The 19,996-nt window shown below is 48.2% G+C and overlaps 2 protein-coding genes across 2 annotated transcripts in view; one reads left to right on the top strand and one right to left on the bottom strand.

The window, feature by feature from the left end:
- LOC141121983 (uncharacterized) overlaps positions 1-2,328 on the top strand; it is a 289,647-nt gene extending 287,319 nt beyond the window's left edge. Inside the window, 1 exon segment of the mRNA XM_073611768.1 lies at positions 482-2,328. Within this exon segment, the coding sequence (XP_073467869.1) occupies positions 482-1,892 (1,411 nt within the window). The 3' untranslated portion in view covers positions 1,893-2,328.
- The window catches only part of LOC141121985 (uncharacterized), a 641,331-nt gene that overhangs the window by 165,126 nt on the left and 456,209 nt on the right, over positions 1-19,996 (bottom strand).

Here is a 19,996-nt window from a genome sequence, read left to right as displayed (position 1 = left end):
AGTTACCTTGAGGGGTGGAATTGTGAGATCCTCAGAGACAAAGCTGCCTGATGTGGGCGGAGTCCTGGTTTAGGGGAACCAATCTGCTCATGTCTAATAATAATCTTTTTATTTCTATTTTAGTAGATGGACGGGAGATGAGGAAAACCTCAGAGGATTGTCTCACTTTGTCTCCAGACTGTAAAGTAGAAGATGAGGACATCACACAGTATAGTCCAGGAGAAAACCCGACTACCTCAAATGTCCATCCGGCACCACACAGTGTAGATAGACCATCGTATTCCTCTTATCCTGAGGAACCTCAGACTGTGAGGGACGGTGCCGTCCTTCCAACAGATAAGAGGTTTTGCTGTACTGAGTGCGGGAAGTGTTTTGAAAAAAAATCAGACCTTGTTAGACATCAAAGATCTCACACTGGGGAAAAGCCATATTTCTGTCCTGAGTGTTGGAAATGTTTTTCAAGGAAGTACCATCTTTACAGACATCAGAGATCTCACACAGGGGAGAAGCCATATTCCTGTCCTGAGTGCGGGAAATGTTTTTCAGAGAAGTCCAGTCTTTACAAACATAAGAGATCTCACACGGGGGAAAAGCCTTATTCCTGTCCTGATTGCGGGAAACATTTTTCAGAGAAGTCCCATCTTAACGCACATCAGAGATCTCACACAGGGGAGAAGCTGTATTCCTGTCCTGAGTGCGGGAAATGTTTTTCAGCGAAGTCCAATCTTTACACACATCAAAGATCTCACACGGGGGAGAAGCTGTTTTGCTGTCCTGAGTGCGATAAATGTTTTTCAGTGAAGTCCAGCCTTTACAGACATCAGAGATCTCATACAGGGGAGAAGCCATATTCCTGTCCTGAGTGTGGAAAATGTTATTCAAGAAGGTCCCATCTTAACACACATCAGAGATCTCACACGGGGGAGAAGCCGTATTCCTGTTCTGAGTGTAGGAAATGTTTTTCAGAGAAGTCCTATCTTTACACACATCAAAGATCTCACACGGGGGAGAAGCTGTTTTCCTGTCCTGAGTGTGATAAATGTTTTTCAGTGAAGTCCAGTCTTTACAGACATCAGAGATCTCATACAGGGGTGAAGCCGTATTCCTGTCCTGAGTGTGGAAAATGTTTTTCAAGAAGGTCCCATCTTAACGCACATCAGAGATCTCATACAGGGGAGAAGCCGAATTCCTATCCTGAGTGTGGAAAAATTTTTTCAAGAAGGTCCCATCTTAACACACATCAGAGATCTCATACAGGGGAGAAGCTGAATTCCTGTCCTGAGTGTGGAAAATGTTTTTCAAGAAAGTCCCATCTTAACACACATCAGAGATCTCACACAGGGGAGAAGCCGTATCCCTGTTCTGAGTGTAGGAAACGTTTTTCAGACAAGTCCAGTCTTTTTAGCCATCAGAGATCTCACACGGGGGAGAAGCCAAATTGTTGTTCTGAGTGCGGGAAATGTTTTTCAGAGAAGTCCAATCTTTACAGACATCAGAGATCTCACACAGGGGAGAAGCCTTATTCCTGTTCTGAGTGCGGGAAATGTTTTTCTGACAAGTCCACTCTTTATAGACATCAGAGATCTCACACGGGGGAGAAGCCGCATTCCTGTCCTGAGTGTGGGAAATGTTTTTCAGAGAAGTCCAGTCTTTTTAAACATCAGAGATCTCACACAGGGGAGTAGTCGTATTCCTGTCATTAGTGCAGGAAATGTTTTTCACAGAAGACCCATCTTTACAGATATCAGAGATCTCACACAGGGGAGAAGTCGCTTTCCTGTTCTGTGAGCGGGAAATGTTTTGTATCAAAAGAACATCTTGTCAACCATCAAAGGTCTCACAAGGGGAAAAGCCATATTCTTGTCCTGACTGCGGGAATTTTTTTTTTGTGAAGTGCAATCTTTATAACCATCAGAGATCCCACACATGAAATGTTGCTGGACATCACAGGTCTCATGTGGGGAAGAAGCACACCCTGATATACACCTCAGATATACTCCATGGCTGATCTTCATCATGTGAGAAACAGTTCATAAGGAGATCAGAGATCACCAAAGACATGGATGAAGTGTTGTACCGTGTTGGCCATTGATAGCAGGAGAAAAATAAAAATGGAGTCATTACCTTTCATTGGCTGAGTACATTTTGTGGTGTAAGCTTTCACAAACACTTATTTTTTCAGACGGACGTTGGCTCAAACTTGTCTTGCATACACACGGTCACACAAAGTTGTCGGAAAATCCGACCATTCTGAACGCGGTGACGTAAAACACGTACGTGGGGACTATAAACGGGGCAGTGGCCAATCGCTTTCATCTCTTTATTTATTCTGAGCATGCGTGGCACTTTGTGCGTCGGATTTGTGTACACACGATCGGAATTTCCGACAACGGATTTTGTTGTTGGAAAATTTTATAGCCTGCTCTCAAACTTTGTGTGTCGGAAAATCCGATGGAAAATGTGTGATGAAGCCTACACACGGTCGGAAATTCCGACAACAAGGTCCTATCACACATTTTCCGTCGGAAAATCCGACCGTGTGTACGGGGCATTAGAGGTCTAATTTTTAAAACGTAGTTGAATGAATGTGACCTGCATTCACCCAGCTGTGACAACCATGTTTTTCAAATCGTATTGCACTATTTTTACTGATGGAGGTATTTCAGGAAAAATATCATATTATGGCCACTAGATGGACCTTAAAATCGTAGAAAATCACTGTGTTATTAAAATACAATGCTAATTTCATCCAATAAATTTTCTATAAGTAGACCCTTTAGTTTCCTTCATCAGGCATGGTGTCATACTAATACCTGAGGAGATACTCATACACTTGTGAGTATAGTACACACTGAAGGATATAAAGGGTACATTTCAGTGAAAAATACACTACACATGTAATATTAGAGCACACAGATGCAATATTTTACCAAATTGTTTTGGTAAAATATAAAAGATGAGGTTGTGCTGAGTAAATAGATACCCAACACGTCCATCCTTATAATTGTGTGTGTCATTAAAATGATGAAAGACTTTGGTACTCAAACATCCCATAGATGACACTTTAGCCCTTCCGCTGCCATGGATGTCATACTGACCTACAGAACTGCTTCCAGCTGGCCAGGTCAGTACTACATATGTCTATGGCATTCACCCTTCTGCTATAAGCTTATGGTCTGCTGAGCTTCCCTCCACTCCACAGGTGGTCTGCCTGTCCTCTAAAATGGCTCCCCTCAGCTCTAACATCCCCCCACAGCACTGTTCCACCTGTGGCTGCTTTTGTCTTCTCTCCCCTCCCACTGGCTTCAGCTGCTGCAGGGGAGCCACAGGGAGATCAAAATGTCCAAATACATCCCCCGCCATTGAAAGTCCCCCCTTTGCTGGGACCACCTACTGATGCCCCAGAGCCTCCTCCCCTGGCCAGCTTCCCCTCCTCCCCAGTCCAATGGCTCCAGCTGCTGCTGGGGTAGGAGATCAGTGCGGTGTTTAGGATGGAGAGTGGGAGCTTTCATGTCATGTTTACCAGCCTATTCCTGAATGAACACAGTGAGGGGTTGCTACCAATCACTCCTGTGTTCATTCATCACTGAAGCATAGTAAGGGGTGTTTACTGTGCTTCATTTTTGTGAATGAATAGGAGCCTCTCTACAGAATCATCCTATAAATCACACCCATAAAACAATATTGAAGATAACAGTAGTATTGTCTTCACCAATCACAGCCCAGATATTTCCCAGTACAGAGGAGGGGGACAGGTTTTTGTACAATAAGGGACACATAGACATGACATGACAGAAATGCTCATAGATACAACTTTGTCACCTGATCAATCAGAACATGACCAGATTGGAGGACAGTCCCATGTCTGGGAGGTACCTGCACACAGTGTGGGCTCCTCAGGGGATATTGTGATTGGACGGGTCAGAATACACTGTAGTTCCTCCTAATAAACCAACACTGGGAGGAGTCTGTGTACCCCTCCCCCTCCCCTCTGCATGTCCCTGCTGAATAGGGGCAGAAAAATTGGGCCTTAGGCACTGGTGCCAGAACACCGCAACCCCTCACAGATACTCTAGTTGGAGCGCAGGAATGAGCCCTCCTGCAAAATATTGCATCAAAAATTGGAATTACACTCCCCTGTTAAACAGGGGCTGAAAAATTGGGCCTTGGGCACTGGTGCTGATGCCACAACACTGCAACCCCTCACAGGTACACTAGTTGGAGCGCAGGAACGAGCCCTGCTGCAAAGTATTGCATCAAAAATAGTAACTACACGCCCCTGTTAAACGGGCTGAAAAATTGGGCCTTAGGCACTGGTGCCACAACACTGCAACCCCTCACAGATACTCTAGTTGAAGCGCAGGAATGAGCCCTGCTGCAAAGTATTGCATCAAAAATTGAAATTACATGCCCCTGTTAAACAGGGGCTGAAAAATTGGGCCTTAGCCACTCGTGGCGGCGCCAAGAACAAAAAATATTCTTACAAGCTATTAGCATGATCATTGAGGAGTAAGAGGATAGTCACTCAGCATCAGCATAGGCAGTCTTGAAGGGATCTGACATTTCAAAAAAAATTATTCGGTTACATCAGCATCAGGTGCTTGGTAGCTGGTGGTGATCCAAGACTGATTCATTTTTCTGAAGGTCATTCGATTGACCGAGTCGGTGGACAGGTGCACCCTGTGATCGATTACAAAGCCTCCAGCAGCACTGAATGTGCGTTCCGAAATAACGCTGGATGCAGGACAGGCCAATAGCTCAATTGCATACTGTGCAAGCTCTGGCCAGTGATCCATCCTCAAGACCCAGTAACCCAGAGGATTTTTGGTGGGAAAGGTGTCCAACTCAGATCTTGCCCCTAGGTATTCCTGCACCATGTAAAACAGACGCTGGTGATGGTTGCTGGAACCGATCATACCCTGGGACTGCGGACTAAAAAATTGTCTGAACGCATCGGTCAGACGGCCACCTTCTCCACCGCTCCTTCTTTGACTGACCGAAGTCTCAGCAACACGTTGTCCATGAACAGGAGTTTGTAACCTCCCAGTCTCTGGGAACGCATTGTACAGACCTTTCTGCAAGGCCTCCCGAAGATTTTTCATTCTCTGCTCCCTCTGCGATGGCAAGATAAGGTCCGCAACCTTACCCTTGTAATGTGGATCAAGGAGGGTTGCCAGCCAGTAAAGATCCCTCTCCTTGATTCCACGAATACGAGGATTCTTCCGCAGGCTTTGCAGGATCAGGGAGGCCATGCAGCGTAGGTTTGCTGAGGCATTTGGTCCGGAGTCCTCTGGGTCACTAAGGACAACATGATCCGCAGCCACCTCCTCCTAGCCACGTACAAGTCCATGGGTTTCTTGGGACTGTAAATGATCCCTTAAAGACTGCTGCTGATGCTGAGTGCCAAGCTCCACCTCCATGCTGACACAATCCTCCTCCTCATCGTCCTCTTCCTGTGTGATCGGCGGGCAAGCAGGAACACTGTCTGGATAAAGGGGGCCTTGAGAGCTAAGGAAGTCCTCCTCTTCCTGCCTATGTTCTGCCTCAAGTGCCCTGTCCATTATTCCACGCAGCGTGTGCTCCAACAGGTGGACAAGAGGGACAGTGTCACTGATACATGCACTGTCACTGCTCACCATCCTCATGGCCTCCTCAAATGGTGATAGGACAGTGCATGCATCCCTGATCATGGCCCACTGGCAGGGGGAAAAAAACCAAGCTCCCCTGGCCCTGTCCTGGTGCCATAGTCACACAGGTACTCAATTATGGCCCTCTGCTGCGTGTGCAGCCGCTGCAGCATGGCCAGCGTTGAGTTCCACCTGGTGGGCATGTCACAAATGAGTCAGTTCTTGTGCAGGTTAAATTCATTTTGGAGGTCTGCCAGCCGAGCACTGGCATTATATGACTGGCGGAAATGCACACAGACTTTCCTGGCCTGCCTCAGGACATCCTGTAAGCCCAGGTACCTGCCCAAGAACCGCTGCACCACCAAGTTAAGGATGTGAGCCAAACGGGGCACATGGGTCAGTTGTCCCTGTCGGAAGGTGGAGAGGAGGTTGGTGCCATTGTCGCAAACCACTATTCCTGCCTTAAGCTGGCATGGCGTCAACCACCTCTGAGCCTGCCCCTGCAGAGCTGACAGAATCTCTGCCCCAGTGTGGCTCCTGTCCCCCAAGCACACCAGCTCAAGCACCGCATGGCATCTTTTGGCCTGCCTACTTGCTTAGTCCCTTGAACGCCTACGGAGCACCGCTGGTTCCAAGGACAAAGCACAGGAAGAGGCCATGGAGGAAGAAGAAGAGAAGGGGTGGAAGAGAGAGGTGTGTCAGAATCACCAGTAGTAGCATTTTGGAGGCGTGGTGGCGGAACAACCTCCAACACTACTGCACCTTGTCCTGCATCCTTCCCAGCTGCCAGCAGAGTCACCCAATGTGCCGTGAAAGATAGGTAACATCCCTGTTCATGCCTGCTGGACCATGAGTCAGCGGTAATATGCACCTTACTGCTGACTGCCCTGTCCAGCGAGGTCAAGACATTGCCTTCCACATGCCGGTAGAGAGCCGGAATCGCCTTCCGTGAGAAAAAGTGGCGTTTGGGAACCTGTCACTGAGGAACCGCACATTCCACAAACTCACGGAAGGGGGCAGAGTCTACCAACTGAAAAGGTAGCAGCTGAAGTGCTAGCAATTTTGCCAAGCTTGCATTCAGCCACTGGGCATGTGGATGGCTGGGAGCAAACTTCTTTCTGCGGTGCAGCAGCTGGGACAGGGAAATTTGCCTGGTACAATCTGACGTCGGTGTACTGATAGCAGATTGCCCGCAAGTACTTGGCTGTGACACACCTAATTCTACACCTTCATTCTTCTCAGTGCAGCTCTCAGAGAGGACTGAAGGTATAGTGGGGTAAGAGATCCCAGCTGATGAGGAGCAAGGAGAGGTCCTCTTTGTTCTTTGGTGTGGGTCTTTTAGGTACGCTTGCCAACGAACTGCATGGCAGGTCAACATATGTCTGGTCAAGCATGTGGTGGCCAAACGGGTGATGTTTTGGCCACGAGAGATACGCTTGAGACATATGTTGCAAATAGCAGCGGTGTGATCTGATGCACTCGTTTCGAAAAAGGCCCACACCAAAGAACTTTTGGAATAACACGCAGAGACAGCAGCGCCCTGCACATGCAGAGCTCTGCGGTGTGATGCAGTCAGTGTGCTGCCCTTAAGCTGGCCCCTAGAAGGCATCCTGCCTCGTTGGTGATGTGACTCCTCCTCTCTCCTATCAGGCACCCACGTGGAGTCAGTGACTTCCTCATCATCCCCTCCCTCCTCATCACTGGAGCAAACCTGGCAGTATGCTGCAGCTGGGGAACATGACTGCCAGATTGCTGTCCTTCTTGGGCACCCCCTCTCTCTGGGCTCACGCTACTGCCTTCCTATAGCTGGGTACCATCATCGGAGCCTTCAAAACGCTGGGCATCCTCCTGGAGTGTGAACCCAACACTGTGGTCAAACAGTTCGGTGGACTCCTCAGGACGACATGGTGGGGCTAGGGAAGGAGTGACTGATGCCATTGAGCCAAGGGAAGAGGCCACGTTGGCAGCTGCTTTGCCAGACAAAGTACCCTGAGCCTGGGTGAGAGAGGATGAGGACGGCTTGGTCATCCACTCTACCAAGTCTTCCACATGTTGCGGCTCAACACAGCCAGCTGCCAAAAAAAAGGACAAGCATGTCTCAAGGCCACGTGCTGATGAGGATGCACCATGTCCATGACCAGCACTGTTGCCTCTAGACACAGAGCCTGCTTCCCCTCTTTTATTGGCTTGTGACTGTCTGCCTCTCCTTGTTGGCCTTCCAGACATACTAATGGCCTGCAGTGAGATGTAGCTGCACAAAACTGGGATGTATATATATATATATATATATATATATATATATATATATATATATATATATATATATATACTGATTATACTGCAGCTAGCAGAATCAACTGCCTGCCTGTCGTATTATTAGTATGAGAACACCAGCACTTGTCTTCGGTAGCTATACTGTAGGTGTAACTGTGCAGGGTTACACAGTACACTAACTGTAAATACTTCAAGAGCCTGCCTGTGCTATTAATAGGATCAGAAGAAGCACACAAGCACTTGTCTTCAGGTAGCTATACTGTAGGTGCAACTGTGCAGGGTACACAGTACACTAACTGTAAATACTTCAAGAGCCTGCCTGTGCTATTAATAGGATCAGAAGAAGCACACAAGCACTTGTCTTCAGGTAGCTATACTGTGGGTGCAACTGTGCAGGGTTACACAGTACACTAACTGTAAATACTTCAAGAGCCTGCCTGTGCTATTAATAGGATCAGAAGAAGCACACAAGCACTTGTCTTCAGGTAGCTATACTGTAGGTGCAACTGTGCAGGGTACACAGTACACTAACTGTAAATACTTCAAGAGCCTGCCTGTGCTATTAATAGGATCAGAAGAAGCACACAAGCACTTGTCTTCAGGTAGCTATACTGTAGGTGCAACTGTGCATGGTACACAGTACACTAACTGTAAATACTTCAAGAGCCTGCCTGTGCTATTAATAGGATCAGAAGAAGCACACAAGCACTTGTCTTCAGGTAGCTATACTGTAGGTGCAACTGTGCAGGGTACACAGTACACTAACTGTAAATACTTCAAGAGCCTGCCTGTGCTATTAATAGGATCAGAAGAAGCACACACGCACTTGTCTTCAGGTAGCTATACAGTAGGAGCAACTGTGCAGGGTTACACAGTACACTAACTGTAAATACTTCAAGCTGCCTGTCTGTGCTATTAATAGGATCGGAAGAAGAACACAAGCACTTGTCTTCAGGTAGCTATACTATAGGTGCAGCTGTGCAGGGTACACAGTACACTAACTGTAAATACTTCAAGAGCCTGCCTGTGCTATTAATAGGATCAGAATAAGCACACAAGCACTTGTCTTCAGGTAGCTATACTGTAGGCGCAACTGTGCAGGGTACACAGCACACTAACTGTAAATACTTCAAGAGCCTGCCTGTGCTATTAATATGATCAGAAGAAGCACACAAGCACTTGTCTTCAGGTAGCTATACTGTAGGTGCAACTGTGCAGGGTTACACAGTACACTAACTCTAAATACTTCAAGCTGCCTGCCTGTGCTATTAATAGGATCAGAAGAAGAACACAAGCACTTGTCTTCAGGTAGCTATACTGTAGGTGCAACTGTGCAGGGTACACAGTACACTAACTGTAAATACTTCAAGAGCCTGCCTGTGCTATTAATAGGATCAGAAGAAGAACACAAGCACTTGTCTTCAGGTAGCTATACTGTAGGTGCAACTGTGCAGGGTACACAGTACACTAACTGTAAATACTTCAAGAGCCTGCCTGTGCTATTATTAGGATCAGAAGAAGCACACAAGCACATGTCTTCAGGTAGCTATACTGTAGGTGCAACTGTGCAGGGTTACACAGTACACTAACTGTAAATACTTCAAGCTGCCTGCCTGTGCTATTAATAGGATCAGAAGAAGAACACAAGCACTTGTCTTCAGTAGGGATGAGCTTCGTGTTCGAGTCGAACCCATGTTCGACTCGAACATCGTCTGTTCGCTGAATTGCGAACGATATGGGCCGTTCGCGGCAAATTTGTGTGGCGCGTCACGGCCCATAATTCACTGCGGCATCGCAGTGCATTGCTGGCTGATGATTGGCCAAGCATGCACTATGACCCGCATGGTTGGCCAATCACAGCGCCGTCTGAACAGAGAGCTGTAATTGGCCAAAGCCAAGGAGGCTTTGGCCAATTATGGCTCAGGGGATTTAGTGCACGCCCCACACTATATAAGGCCGCCTGCACGGCGGCCCTGTGTAGTGTGTGTTCCGGTGTTCATAGAGAGAGAGAGAGACAGACAGTGTCATTTGATTTGAGTTAGATAGATTAGGCAGAACAGTCAGTCAGTTAGCTGCACTTACAGTGTATTGTGTATATATATGCATCCCAGGTGTTGCATATATATATATACACTGTATTCAGTTTAGCTAGATCCGTTCCTGATATCTTCTTACTGACAGGCAGGCTTGTCTTGTTACAGTATTTACAGCTACCTGAAGAAAATTGCTGGTGTTCTTTTGATCCTATTAGTACCACAGTCAGGCAGCTAGACTATTTACAGTTAGTGCAGTGCGTCCTGCTCACAGTGTTCAGCTAAATCTACAAGTTAGTGCAGTGCGTCCTGCTCACAGTGTTCAGCTAAATCTACAAGTTAGTGGGGTGCGTCCTGCTCACAGTGTTCAGCTAAACCTACAAGTTAGTGTGGTGCGTCCACCTCACAGTGTTCAGCTAAACCTACAAGTTAGTGCGGTGCGTCCTGCTCACAGTGTTCAGCTAAAACTACAAGTTAGTGCGGTGCGTCCACCTCACAGTGTTCAGCTAAAACTACAAGTTAGTGGAGTGCGTCCTGCTCACAGTGTTCAGCTAAACCTACAAGTTAGTGTGGTGTGTCCACCTCACAGTGTTCAGCTAAACCTACAAGTTAGTGCGGTGCGTCCTGCTCACAGTGTTCAGCTAAAACTACAAGTTAGTGCTGTGCGTCCTGCTCACAGTGTTCAGCTAAAACTACAAGTTAGTGCGGTGCGTCCACCTCACAGTGTTCAGCTAAACCTACAAGTTAGTGCGGTGCGTCCTGCTCAAAGTGTTCAGCTAAAACTACAAGTTAGTGCTGTGCGTCCTGCTCACAGTGTTCAGCTAAAACTACAAGTTAGTGCGGTTTGTCCTGCTCACAGTGTTCAGCTAAACCTACAAGTTATTTTTTGCGAGCTCTGCACAGTGTTCAGCTAAAGCTACCTGTAGAAGGTTGGTGGTGTTTTCCTGATCCTATCACTACCGCAGGCAGCTAAAAAAGCTACAAGTTAGTTTTTTGCGAGCTCTGCACAGTGTTCAGCTAAAGCTACCTGTAGAAGGTTGGTGGTGTTCTCATACTACAGGCAGGCAGTTGATTTTGCTAGCTGCAGTATAAGTACATATATATATATATATATATATATATATATATATATATCCCAGCTTAGTGCAGCTACAGGCCATTAGTATGTCTGGAAGGCCAAGAAGGAGAGGCAGACAGTCACAAGCCAAAGAGAGGGGGAGGGCAGGCAGGCTCTGTGTCTAGTGCTGGTCGTGGAGACGGTGCATCCTCATCAGCACGTGGCCGTGGGACACGCTTGGCCTTTTTTTCGGCAGCTGGCCGCGTTGAGCCGCAACATGCGGAAGACTTGGTCGAGTGGATGACCAAGCCGTCCTCATCCTCCTCATCCTCTCTCACCCATGCCCAGGGTACTTTGTCTGGCAAAGCAGCGGCCTCTTCCCTTGGCTCAATGTCATCAGTGACTCCTTTCCTAGCCCCACCATGTCCTCCTGAGGAGTCCCTCGAACTGTTTGACCACAGTGTTGGGTACATGCTCCAGGAGGATGCCCAGCGTTTGGAAGGCTCTGATGATGATACTGAGCTTGATGAAGGCAGTAACGTGAGCACGGACAGAGGGGGTGCCCAAGAAGGACAGCAATCTGGCAGTCATGCTCCCCCTGCTGCAGCATACTGCCAGGTTTGCTCCAGTGATGAGGAGGGAGGGGATGATGAATTCACTGACTCAACGTGGGTGCCTGATAGGAGAGAGGAGGCGGCACATCACCAACGAGGCAGGATGCCCTCCAGGGGCCATCCTAAGGGCAGCACATTGACTGGATCACACCCCAAAGCTCCACATGTGCAGGGCACTGCAGTCTCTGCGCATTATTCAAAAAGTTCTTTGGTGTGGGCCTTTTTTAAGATGAGTGCATCAGATCGCACCGCTGCTATTTGCAACATATGTCTCAAACATATCTTGCGTGGCCAAAACATCTCCCGCTTGGGTACCACATGCTTGACCAGAGATATGTTGACCTGCCATGCAGTTCGTTGGCAAGCGTTTCTAAAAGACCCACACCAAAGAACAAAGAGTACCTCTCCTTGCTCCTCATCAGCTGAGATCTTCAACCCCACTAGACCTTCAGTCCTCTCTGAGACCTGCACTGAGAGGAATGAAGGTGTAGAATTAGGTGTGTCACAGCCAAGTACTTGTGGGCAATCTGCTTTTGGTAAACCGACATCAGATTGTACCAGGCAAATTTCCCTGCCCCAGCTGCTGCACCGCCGAAAGAAGTTTGCTCCCAGCCATCCACATGCCCAGCGGTTGAATGCTAGCTTGGCAAAATTGCTAGCACTTCAACTGCTGCCTTTTCAGTTGTTAGACTCTGCCCCCTTCCGTGAGTTTGTGGAATGTGCGGTTCCTCAGTGGCAGGTACCCAAACGCCACTTTTTCTCACGGAAGGCGATTCCGGCTCTCTACCGGCATGTGGAAGGCAATGCCCATGCTTCGCTGGACAGGGCGGTCAGCGGTAAGGTGCATATTACCACTTACTCATGGTCCAGCAGGCATGGACAGGGACGTTACCTAAGTTTCACCGCACATTGGGTGACTCTGCTGGCAGCTGGGAAGGATGCAGGACAAGGTGCAGTAGTGTTGGAGGTTGTTCCGCCACCACGCCTCCAAAATGCTAATGATTGTGACACACCTCTCTCCTCCACCCCCTCCTCTTCTTCTTCCTCCATGGCCTCTTCCTGTGCTTTGTCCTCGGAACCAGCGGTGCTCCGTAGCGGTTCAAGGGGCTACGCAAGTACGCAGGCAAAAAGATGCCATGCGGTGCTTGAGCTGGTGTGCTTGGGGGACAGGAGCCACACTGGGGCAGAGGTTCTGTCAGCTCTGCAGGGGCAGGTTCAGAGGTATTTGACGCCATGCCAACTTAAGGCAGGAATGGTGGTTTGCGACAATGGCACCAACCTCCTCTCTGCCCTCCGACAGGGACAAATGACCCATGTGCCCTGTTTGGCTCACGTCCTTAACTTGGTGGTGCAGCGGTTCTTGGGCAGGTACCCGGGCTTACAGGATGTCCTGAGGCAGGCCAGGAAAATCTGTGTGCATTTCCGCCGGTCATATAATGCCAGTGCTCGGCTGACGGACCTCCAAAAGGAGTTTAACCTGCCCAAGAACCGCCTAATCTGTGACATGCCCACCAGGTGGAACTCAACGTTGGCCATGCTGCAGCGGCTGCACACGCAGCAGAGGGCCATCAATGAGTACCTGTGCGACTATGGCAGCAGGACAGGGTCAGGGGAGCTTGTTTTTTTTTCCCACGCCAGTGGGCCATGATCAGGGATGCATGCACTGTCCTGTCACCATTTGAGGAGGCCACGAGGATGGTGAGCAGTAACAGTGCATGCATCAGTGATGCTGTCCCCCTTGTCCACCTGTTGGAGCACACACTGCGTGGAATAATGGACAGGGCACTTGAGGCAGAACAGAGGCAGGAAGAGGAGGACTTCCTTAGCTCTCAAGGCACCCTTCTTCCAGACAGTGTTCCTGCGTGCCCGCCGATCACACAGGAAGAGGAGGAGGAGGAGGAAGATTGTGTCAGTATGGAGGTGGAGCCTGGCACTCAGCATCAGCAGCAGTCTTTAACCGGTTCAATACAGGGCATTTTCACCCCCTTTCTTCCCAGGCCAATTTTTAGTTTTCAGCGCTGTCGCACTTTAAACGACAATTGCGCGGTCGTGCAACATTGTACCCAAAAAAAATTGACGTCCTTTTTTCCCCACAATTAGAGCTTTCTTTTGGTGGTATTTGATCGCCTCTGCGGTTTTTATTTTTTGCGCTATAAACAAAAGAAGAGCGACAATTTTGAAAAAAACACAATATTTTTTACTTTTTGCTATAATAAATATCCCAATTTTTTTTTTAAAAAACAAATTTTTCCTCAGTTTCGGCCGATACGTATTCTTCTACATATTTTTGGTAAAAAAATCGCAATAAGCGTATATTAATTGGTTTGCGCAAAAGTTATAGCGTCTACAAAATACGGGATAGATTTATGGCATTTAAAAAAAAAATTTTTTTTTTTTTTTTTAGCGGCGATCGCAATTTTTTGTGACTGCGACATTATGGCGGACACATCGGACACTTTTGACACATTTTTGGGACCATTCACATTTATACAGCGATCAATGCAATATAATTGCATTGATTACTGTGTAAATGTGACAGGCAGTGAAGGGGTTAACCAATAGGGGGTGGGGAGGGGTTAATATGTTTCCTAGGGAATGATTCTAACTGTAGGGGGAGGGGACGCACAAGGGGAGGAGACCGATCAGTGTTCCTCCGTTCTGGGAACACAGATCGCTCTCCTCTCACCTGACAGGCTGTGGATCTGTGTGTTTACACACACAGATCCACAGTCCGGCCCGGTTAATGGGCAATCGCGTGTGCCCGGCGGACATCGCGCGCCCCCTAGATGGCCGGGAATCCCAGGACGTCATATGACGTCCACCCAGGATGGGAGATCCCATCCCAGGACGTCATATGACTATGGCTGGGTAGGGAAGTGGTTAAGGGATCAGTCCCAAGAAACACATGGACTTGTACGTGGCTGGGAGGAGGTGGCTGCGGACCATGTCGTCCTTAGTGACGCAGAGGACTCCGGACCAAATGCCTCAGCAAACCTACGCTGCATGACCTCCCTGATCCTGCAAAGCCTGCGTAAGGATTCTCGTATTCGTGGTATCAAGGAGACGGACCAATACTGACTGGCAACCCTCCTTGATCCACGTTACAAGGGTAAGGTTGCGGACCTTATCTTGCCATCGCAGAGGGAGCAGAGGATGAAACATCTTCGGGAGGCCTTGCAGAAAGGTCTGTGCAACGCGTTCCCAGAGACTGGGAGGTTACAAACTCCTGTTTCTGGACAACGTGTTGCTGAGGCTTCGGTCAGTCAAAGAAGGAGCGGTGGAGAAGGTGGCCATCTGACCGATGCGTTCAGACAATTTTTTGGCCCGCAGCCCCAAGTTATGATCGGTTCCAGCAACCATCGCCAGCGTCTGTTTTACATGGTGCAGGAATACCTAGGGGCAAGATCTGACTTGGACATCTTTCCCACCGAAAATCCTCTGGGTTACTGGGTCTTGAGGATGGATCACTGGCCAGAGCTTGCACAGTATGCAATTGAGCTACTGGCCTGTCATGCATCCAGCGTTCTTTCGGAACACACATTCAGTGCTGCTGGAGGCTTTGTAACCGATCACAGGGTGCGTCTGTCCACCGACTCGGTCGATCGACTGACCTTCATAAAAATGAATCAGTCTTGGATCACCACCAGCTACCAAGCACCTGATGCTGATGTAACCGAATAATTTTTTTTGAAATCTCAGATCCCTTCAAAGACTGCCTATGCTGATGCTGAGTGACTATCCCTGAGTAATTATCCTCTTCCTCCTCAATCATCATGCTGATAGCTTGTAAGAACATTTTTGGTTCTGGGCGCCACCACCAGTGCCTAAGGCCCAATTTTTCAGCCCCTGTTTAACAATTTTTGATGCAATACTTTGCAGCAGGGCTCGTTTCTGCGTTACAACTAGAGTATCTGTGAGGGGTTGCAGGTTTGTGCAAGACAGGGACTGTAGGTTTGTTGTTAAGTAGAATCTGTTTGTAATTTTGAACATTTTTAACGTGTTTAGCTCCAGCCAAAAAACCTTTTTTAAGCTTTTTGGAAAACATAGGGAAGGGTTATCACCCCTGTGACATTTGTTTTGCTGTCTTTCCTCCTCTTCAGAAGATTTCACTTCACTTTTGTCCCAATGACAAATGTTTTTTGAAAATGTGGGTTTTTTTGTGGAACAAGGATTGGAAAGCATCAGTGGAAAGGAGAAATGTTTTTCCCATATTAACTCTTACAGGAGAGAATTTCCCTTCCTAGGGGTAGATTTCATCTCACTTCCTGTTGTCTCCTTCCGTTTGCAAGTAGGAGTCGTTTGTAAGTTAGATGTTTGAAAGTAGGGGCCTGCCCTATATACTCAGCAGAAATTTGGGCCTTAGGTTGTGGCCACAACACTGTAAGCCCTCACAGGGCCCTGCTGTGAAATATTAGATCAAGAATTGTAATTACATGCCCCTGTTGAAACAGGGGCAGAAAAACTGGGCCTTTGGTGGTGGTGCTGGTGCCACAACACTGTAAGTCCCCACTCGATCTTGGTGGGTGCAGAAATGGGCCCTGCTGTGAAATATTAGATCAAGAATTGTAATTACATGCCCCTGTTGAACAAGGGCAGAAAAATTGGGCCTTTGGTGGTGGTGGTGGTGGTGGTGCTGGTGCCACAACACTGTAAGTCCTCACTCGCTGTTGGTGGGTGCAGAAATGGGCCCTGCTGTGAAATATTAGATCATGAATTGTAATTACATGCCCCTGTTGAACAGGAGCTGAAAAATTAGGGCTTAGGCACTGGTGCCACAACACTGCAACCCCTCACAGACACTCTAGTTGGAACGCAGGAACGAGCCCTGCTGCAAAGTATTGCATCAAAAATTGTAATTACACGCCCCTGTTAAACAGGGGCAGAAAAATTGGGCCTTAGGCACTGGTGCTGGTGCCACAACACTGCAACCCCTCACAGACACTCTAGTTGGAACGCAGGAACTAGCCCTGCTGCAAAGTATTGCATCAAAAATTGTAATTACACGCCCCTGTTAAACAGGGGCTGAAAAATTGGGCCTTAGGCACTGGTGGTGGCGCCCAGAACCAAAAATGTTCTTACAAGCTATCAGCGTGATCATTGAGGAGGAAGAGGATAATTACTCAGGATAGTCACTCAGCATCAGCATAGGCATTCTTTGAAGGGATCTGAGATTTCAAAAAAAATTATTCGGTTACATCAGCATCGGGTGCTTGGTAGCTGGTGGTGATCCAAGACTGATTCATTTTTATGAAGGTCAGTCGATCGACTGAGTCGGTGGACAGACGCACCCTGTGATCGGTTACCACGCCTCAAGCAGCACTGAATGTGCGTTCCGAAAGAACGCTGGATGAAGGACAGGCCAGTAGCTCAATTGCATACTGTGCAAGTTCTGGCCAGTGATCCATCCTCAAGACCCAGTAACCCAGAGGATTTTCGGTGAGAAAGGTGTCCAAATCTGATCTTGCCTCTAGGTATTCCTGCACCATGTAAAACAGACGCTGGCGATGGTTGCTGGAACCGATCATACCTTGGGGCTGCGGACCAAAAAATTGTCTGAACACATCGGTCAGATGGCCACCTTCTCCACCGCTCCTTCTTTGACTGACCGAAGCCTCAGCAACATGTTGTCCAGAAACAGGAGTTTGTAACCTCCCAGTCTCTGGGAACGCGTTGCACAGACCTTTCTGCAAGGCCTCCCGAAGATGTTTCATCCTCTGCTCCTTCTGCGATGGCAAGATAAGGTCCGCAACTGTCACGTACCTATTAGGTTGTGAGCCTGAAGTGCAGGAAAAGACCTCCCTTACAGCTCCCACTCCCGTTCCCCTGGAATGGAGACAGAGGGCCAAGAGTGAAGAGTGGTATGGGTGCCTGGCAGGATCTACAGTTGCTGGAAGTCCAGTAGTGGTGGCACCCTCTGGAATCAGTAGACTGAGATGTAGACTGAGGACAGATACTGGAATGCAGGACTGGAATCAGGAACAATAGCAGGTAATAGCAGACTGGAAGCTGGACTGGAACCAGGAACAACAGCAGGTAATAGCAGACTGGAAGCTGGACTGGAACCAGGAACAACAGCAGGTAATAGCAGACTGGAAGCTGGACTGGAACCAGGAACAACAGCAGGTAATAGCAGACTGGAAGCTGGACTGGAACCAGGAACAACAGCAGGTAATAGCAGACTGGAAGCTGGACTGGAACCAGGAACAACAGCAGGTAATAGCAGACTGGAAGCTGGACTGGAACACAGCAGAAGATAGCCTGGAACGCTGGACTGGAACACAGCAGAAGATAGCCTGGAACGCTGGACTGGAACCAGGAACAACAGCAGGTAATAGCAGACTGGAAGCTGGACTGGAACACAGCAGAAGATAGCCTGGAACGCTGGACTGGAACACAGCAGAAGATAGCCTGGAACGCTGGACTGGAACACAGCAGAAGATAGCCTGGAACGCTGGACTGGAACACAGCAGAAGATAGCCTGGAACGCTGGACTGGAACCAGGAACAACAGCAGGTAATAGCAGACTGGAAGCTGGACTGGAACCAGGAGCAACAGCAGGTAATGGCAGACTAGAAGCTGGTGAACACAGCGGAGGGTCAACAAGCCGGAGGTCAGTAACGTTCGGACAGCAGAGGTACCAGGGGTAATGCAGAGGGATGGCCAGGCAAGCCAAGAGGGTCTGATGCAGGCAGATAGCAGGATCGTCAAAACAGGAAGCCGGGTCAGATAACAGGATACACAGATCAGATCGGGTAACACTCACAGAACCCTGTAGAGCAGACAGCGGGGATGGAGTGTGACAGGCAGGTTTAAATAGCCCGCCTGACACCATCGGGAGTGCACACGCGCGTGCCCATGCGTGACCGCACCCGTGAACGCGCGCGCATGCGCAATGGGACCCGTGGCCGGGTTCCCGTGCACCTGGGACGCCGGTTACTGGCAGGATCTTTATGACATTGCCCCCCCCAAGGGGCAGCCTCCGGCTGCCCCTTTGAAAAAAATTCTCTGGATGAGCTGTTTTAAAGGCTCGTAACAGGTCTTCAGCATGAATATTATCCTCTGGTTCCCAAGAATTCTCCTCTGGGCCAAACCCCTTCCATTTTATTAAGAATTGATTTTGGTTACCTCTTTTCCTGTGGTCCATGATAGCCTTCACCTCGAATTCCTCTTCCCCATCTACCAGGATTGGATCAGGAGGATCCGTACTTCGACCTGGAAATGGGTTGATAATAGATGGTTTAAGCAAGGACACGTGAAAAACTGGATGTACCTTTAGTGAATCTGGGAGTTCAAGTTCATATGCAACTTCATTAATTTTCCGTTTAACAGGGAATGGTCCAAGAAATTTGGGACCCAATTTCTTGGAAGGGCAGGCCATCCTGAGGTTTATGGTGGACAACCATACCTGATCCCCAGGTGCAAGTAAGAGCTCACCTTGCCTCTTTTTATCGAAGGTTGCTTTGTTGTATTCCTGAGTTCTGGTCATGGTGTCCTGTAAAACTTGGTTGTTAGAGGTAAAGAAATCCAATTTCTCCTGGACTGCGGGTACTGTGTATTCTGGAAGAGAATTTGGTAAAAATGAGGGGTGGAAACCATAATTCGCAAAAAACAGAGTTTGCTTGATAGCAGAATGAATCGAATTATTATAAGCGAATTCGGCCAATGGTAAAACAGCAATCCAATTATCTTGGGCAAAGGAAGAAAAACAGCGCAAATATTGTTCAAGGGTCTGGTTTGTTCTTTCTGTTTGCCCATTAGTCTGGGGGTGATAAGCTGATGAAAATGAGAGTTCAATGTCCAAGGTTTTACACAGAGCCCTCCAGAATCGAGAGGTAAATTGTACCCCTCGATCTGAAACGATATTAACTGGTACCCCATGGAGCCTGACGACCTCTTTAATGAATGCTTGTGCTGTTTCTGTAGCAGAAGGGGTACCCTTCATTGGGACAAAGTGCGCCATCTTCGACAACCGGTCCACTATGACAAAGATTGAAGTGAAGCCCCCGGCCGGGGGTAATTCTACAATAAAATCTATAGAGAGCATTTTCCAGGGTCTATCTGGGACAGGCAAGGGTTTTAGTAGACCCCATGCCTTTGTTTTGTGCCCTTTGTTCCTAAGGCAGGTGGTACAGGACTCTACAAATGCTTTACAATCTTTGCGTAGCTGAGGCCACCAGAAGGTGCGCTGAACCAAATCAGTGGTCTTAGCCACACCGAAATGCCCAGCCAGCGCATGATCGTGACAAAGCTCTAGTACTGGAACTCGTAGTGTTTCAGGTATAAAGATCCTACCTTCATGCCACAATAACCCATCCTTAACCTGGAGCTCTGTCTTAATGGAAGATTCTATTCCCGCGGAGACCTGCTTAATCTGGGAAAGCAGGTCTCCCT

This window comes from Aquarana catesbeiana, unplaced genomic scaffold, assembly GCF_042186555.1.
Source record: "Aquarana catesbeiana isolate 2022-GZ unplaced genomic scaffold, ASM4218655v1 unanchor236, whole genome shotgun sequence".
Taxonomy (NCBI): domain Eukaryota; kingdom Metazoa; phylum Chordata; class Amphibia; order Anura; family Ranidae; genus Aquarana; species Aquarana catesbeiana.
This window is presented reverse-complemented; position numbering and strand designations above follow the sequence as displayed.